The 4,787-nt window shown below is 49.7% G+C and overlaps 1 protein-coding gene across 1 annotated transcript in view; it reads left to right on the top strand.

The window, feature by feature from the left end:
* LOC105827104 (phylloquinone omega-hydroxylase CYP4F2-like) overlaps positions 1 to 4,787 on the top strand; it is a 52,049-nt gene that overhangs the window by 35,398 nt on the left and 11,864 nt on the right. Inside the window, exons 6-9 of the mRNA XM_012665127.1 lie at positions 1,083 to 1,204; positions 1,795 to 2,065; positions 2,819 to 2,885; positions 3,055 to 3,184. Of these exons, the coding sequence (XP_012520581.1) occupies positions 1,083 to 1,204; positions 1,795 to 2,065; positions 2,819 to 2,885; positions 3,055 to 3,184 (590 nt within the window). The remainder of the gene's footprint in view (positions 1 to 1,082; positions 1,205 to 1,794; positions 2,066 to 2,818; positions 2,886 to 3,054; positions 3,185 to 4,787) is intronic.

A 4,787-nucleotide genomic window follows, 5' to 3' on the forward strand; every position in this document is an offset into this window, starting at 1 on the left:
CCGGAGGTCCTCTGTTGGGTGCCACTTACCTTATGCCAAAGAGGTACCCCTCCGGTTCCACGGCCTGGAGTGACGCAACCCTGCTCGCTGCGCCACTTGACGTGGCCCGACTTCAGACTGAGGAATGAACACAGAGACATAAAGACGCAGACACATGGCTGCAGCCCGTACAAAAAGACACAGACACCACAAGACAGTATGAGGCTGCAGCGAAAAGCTTTTGCTGAAGCTGTTTATTTATAATACAGGTTGTTTGGCAACTGTCCCACTGTAAGTTCTTTGTTCCCACACCGTCCCGACTCAACATGTCCCAGTTCCTTGTTGTTTTGTCTCCAGCAAACAGATGTTTGCGTCTCAATTCCCTAGCCCCTCCTGTTTGCAGAGAGAGGACGCTCTGGACTTGCATGCAAGGTCACAGACATATTCTTGAGAGAAGCAACAAGGAAACTTTCCCAGACAAAGGTGTCCTCTACAGAAGACCACTTCTACCAACATAGGGATATTTTTGCAGTCCATTTATAACAATAAATATGAGGAAAGCCAACATTTTTGAGCACTCACTATGTGACAGAAATGATTCCTTGTGCCAATTCCATGATATAAATTCTCCTATTTAATTTTAATGCACCTGTGAGTTAGAGTTTCTTCTTACCCCATTACAGAAGAGGAAACTGATGTCCAGAAAGATTAGAGGGGCTGCTCACCCATGTACTGAGTCCTAGGGTGGTGGAGCAGGGATTGTAACCTGGTTTATCTGGCACCAAAGCAGGTCAACTTAAATCTTCCTGAAGATTTGACAGGAGGGACCTAAGGGAAGGCACTGGGTTGCCCAAGGGCACACTCAGCATAGGATGCAGAGCTGAAACGTCAACTCAGGTCTCTTGTTCCCAGCCATGGGGTCTTCATCTCCTAATAGTAAAAGCTTCTGCTTTCACCCAAGCCGGGTCCTCCCTGGAAATGGCTACCTGGGCCAGAGGACCAAGAGGCTGGTTCTGAATGTGTCCATCCTGATGTTTGAGGTTGGGGATGGGCTCCAAAGAGCCAAGGCCCAGTCCCCCAGCTCTGTCACCTTCTCTGGCCAGGCCAAGTGGCAGCGCCTGGCCTCGGAGGGCAGTGCCCGTCTGGACATGTTTGAGCACATCAGCCTCATGACCTTGGACAGTCTGCAGAAATGCATCTTCAGCTTCGACAGCCATTGTCAGGAGTGAGTCTTTGGCGAGGGCCTGGGAACTTGAGCTGTGGACCCAAGGGGGTAGGTGGACGAGGGAGGACTGAGGACAACCACAAGAGCTGTTCTGGAGCGGATACGTCACAGCTGGACTTTGAAGGAGAGGGAGGGGTAGGTAGAAATGTTTGGGTAAAGGCAGGGAGGCTAGGAGGAGTAGAGGATGTACAACAGACAATAGAGGTGACTTTGCATACAGGAGGCTAGGGTCAGGGCTGGGCCATGAACCAGGTGGAATCTGATAACATCTGAGCTGTGTGCACTGTTTTTGGAAGGGAGAAGGGGCAGGACTGGATACTGGGCAGGAGACAGAAGGGAGGAGGGGCACGACGTCCAAGCCATGCTCTGGCTGCCTAGTGGCACGTAGGCAGCTCACAGAGGTGGATGCAGGCAGAGAAGAGGGTTTGGAGAGCCAAGGCTCATGGCTGATGCCCTCTGTGTATCTGTGGGGCCATCTGTTTCTGGAGACCCAGTTTCCTGATGGGAGGTAGATCCTGCCTGCTGGTTGGAAATTCTCCTGATGATTCAGATGTGTTAAGTTGTTTCCTCCACATTCCCTCATCCTGCAGGAAGCCCAGTGAATACATCGCCACCATCCTGGAGCTCAGTGCCCTCATACAAAAAAGAGGCGAGAACATCCTCTTGTACATGGACTTCCTGTACTATCTCACCCGCGATGGGCGGCGCTTCCGCGAGGCCTGCCGCCTGGTGCACGACTTCACAGATGCCGTCATCCAGGAGCGACGCCGCACCCTGCCCAGTCAGGGTCTTGATGACTTCCTCAAGGCCAAAGCCAAGACCAAGACTTTGGACTTCATTGATGTGCTCCTGCTGAGCAAGGTGGGCTTCCTGGGACCTGAACTCAAGAGATAGAATGGGGAGCTTCATGTCAAATGTCAAATCCAAGAACTTGGACTTGACCCAGTGGGCTCTGGGGAACATGGAAATTATTGGAGTCAGGAAGAGACCCACTCCCAAATTTCTGCTAGGGCAATGCAATGTTTTTACCTCTTAGTGCACCAGAATTTTCACCATAGCAGAGGGGCCCCAATATTACGAGCCTTGGAGCTCATAGAGAACAGCTCGCACATCTGTGCCTTCCTCCGGCCAGAGAGCGAGAGAGAGAGAACTTTGTTCTGGAGTATAAACTAGTCTCCAGTGAGAAGGAAATGACTATGGGTTTATAACCAAATGCCTTCAGGGGAGATAAGATTCTCTGTGTTTACCACCCTAGAATGTGAGCAAATATCTTTGGAGCAACACTTGATTTCTAAGCTCCAAGGAAAATTGTCCTTTAAACATCCTGAAATCCAGGTTGCCAGCAACTTTTTCCCCAAAAGTGCTCATTATACAGAAACATGAAAATATTCATGGGCCACTGATTAATCCCACCAGGGATAAAAGAAAGAGGGGCAAGGCAGGCAGCGAGGAAGCCCTTCAGACGAGGGCTCTGGCTATGGTGTCCAGGAGAGATCCAGGAGTGCAGGGTGGGTTTGTGTTTCTGGGAGGAGGATGCATCTTCAGACATTGTCTCAGGTCAGACTCAGGAGACTCAGAGCTAGTGAGATTTGTTGGGTTTTGCTTTCTCTTCAGGATGAAGGTGGAAGGCAGTTGTCAGATGAGGAGATAAGAGCAGAGGCTGATACCTTCATGTTTGGGGGTGAGGGTCCCAGTGTGGGGACAGGGGTCTCTCCATTCCGCGGATGAGGTGGGTGGACCCGGATACTCCATCCTTCCCATCCTCCCTGAGGGCCTCCATGTCAGGACGCTGTCCACCCCTCTGGTGCTGAAGCAGCTCAGAGACCCACCTCAACCTTCTTGCACCTCAGGCCATGACACCACAGCCAGTGGCCTCTCCTGGGTCCTGTACAACCTTGCGAGGCACCCAGAATACCAGGAACGCTGCCGGCAGGAGGTGCAAGAGCTTCTGAGGGACCACGAGCCCAAAGAGATTGAATGGTGAGTGCAGGTCCTCATGGCCGTTCCTAAGCCCCTCTCCTTGGTTCTGCTGACCAGGTGGGGAGGAGAGAAGTTGTATTTCTTGATTCTACTGGTATTTCTTAGTGGTAACAGGGCAGAGCCCAGAGGCAGGACTTGGGACCCAGTTGGCTATCAGGGGAATGATTGCAGGTTTGGAGGACAGAAAGACTGGGGTTGCTGAGAGAATTAGTAATGATCTGTGAGGGCTAATGATGCCACTCAGCACGTGATCATTAATGAACCTCGTCTCCACTCCCTTTCTTTTCTCCGTGAAATATCATTGCTTTAAACAGCTTCACTCACTGAGTTTGCTCCTCTGTGCCCTAATTCCTACCCGACTGTCCAGTCCAGGGATTCACAAAGGAGACTATGAGATAAAAGTCATCCATCTCCTGTCCAGAACACCTGGGTCACTCATGCACCCAGCCTCCATTTAGCAAACACTCCCACTCTGCCTTCCCACCCGCAGTTCTGTGCCCAGCAATTTTTTTGCCCTGGAGACCTGAGAAGGACCCAGGCCAGGGATGTGCCTTTCAGTTGCTCCCAGTCTGGTGGGGGAACAGTCCCCCATGAGGACATTCCCAGCCCACGGGAGCGTGAACAGAGTTGACAGTAAGAGAAGCATGACGGGGGGTTAAAAAGTGTCTCAGCTGAGTCCATGAGTGATGGTCAGTAGATATTTGGGTGCAGCTGGGAAACAGTGCTCTAGGTCAAGGAGATGGGCTGGGCAAAGTTGTGGATAGAAGACAGAGACAGAGGGAGAGAGAAGTTTTAATGGTCAACTTTACACCAAGGTTAATGGGGAGCCAGGGGTGGTGTTTTAGCAGGGGAGGGAGAGGTCAGATCTGGATACCAGAAAGTTCTTCTAGGGCTAGCGTGGACAGGATATTGGAATGCACACGCTGTAGCATGAGGGTGCAGGGGCGAAGTTCTGAGGTCTGAGCCAGGCCCAGGATGGGGGGATACAACAGAAGCATTGGACTAGACAGGTGTTTGGAGACGCTGTCCTCCCCTCCAAGCATTGGCTCAGCACAGCATTTTGTGTGAGGTGGAGAAACATTTTGATTCATTTCAAACCAGGAGTTCAGGAAAAATTATGCACTTGGTTAAAAAATAAAAGTGTTCCGAAGAGTTTATGATAGAAATAAGTTTACTTCTTAAGCCACACCCTAGTAGTGACTGTGGCCAATGGGTTCCTATGTGTCCTTCCAGAAAACAGCTACCCGATGCCCACGTTTATGTGCACACTCTCTTCTTCCGTACAGATGGGAGTATCTAAAACCGACACAGGTCTGCACACTAACAATATACTGTGAGGTTGATTCTTTTTCTCAAATATGAGCTTTGGAAAATGAGTTGCTTTTTAAATTTGTTTTTCGATTTTATTTGGCACATTTTAATTTTGTATATTTATGTACTATAATGTGATATTATGATATATGTGTACAATTTGGAACAGAGTTAATGAACATATCCATTCCCTCATATACTTTTCATTTTTGTGGTGGGAACATTTGAAATGTACTCTCTTAGCAATTTTGAAAAATGCAATACATTATTGTTAACTGTCCTCACCGTGCTA

Source organism: Propithecus coquereli, unplaced genomic scaffold (genome assembly GCF_000956105.1).
Source record: "Propithecus coquereli isolate 6110/MARCELLA unplaced genomic scaffold, Pcoq_1.0 Scaffold966, whole genome shotgun sequence".
NCBI lineage: Eukaryota > Metazoa > Chordata > Mammalia > Primates > Indriidae > Propithecus > Propithecus coquereli.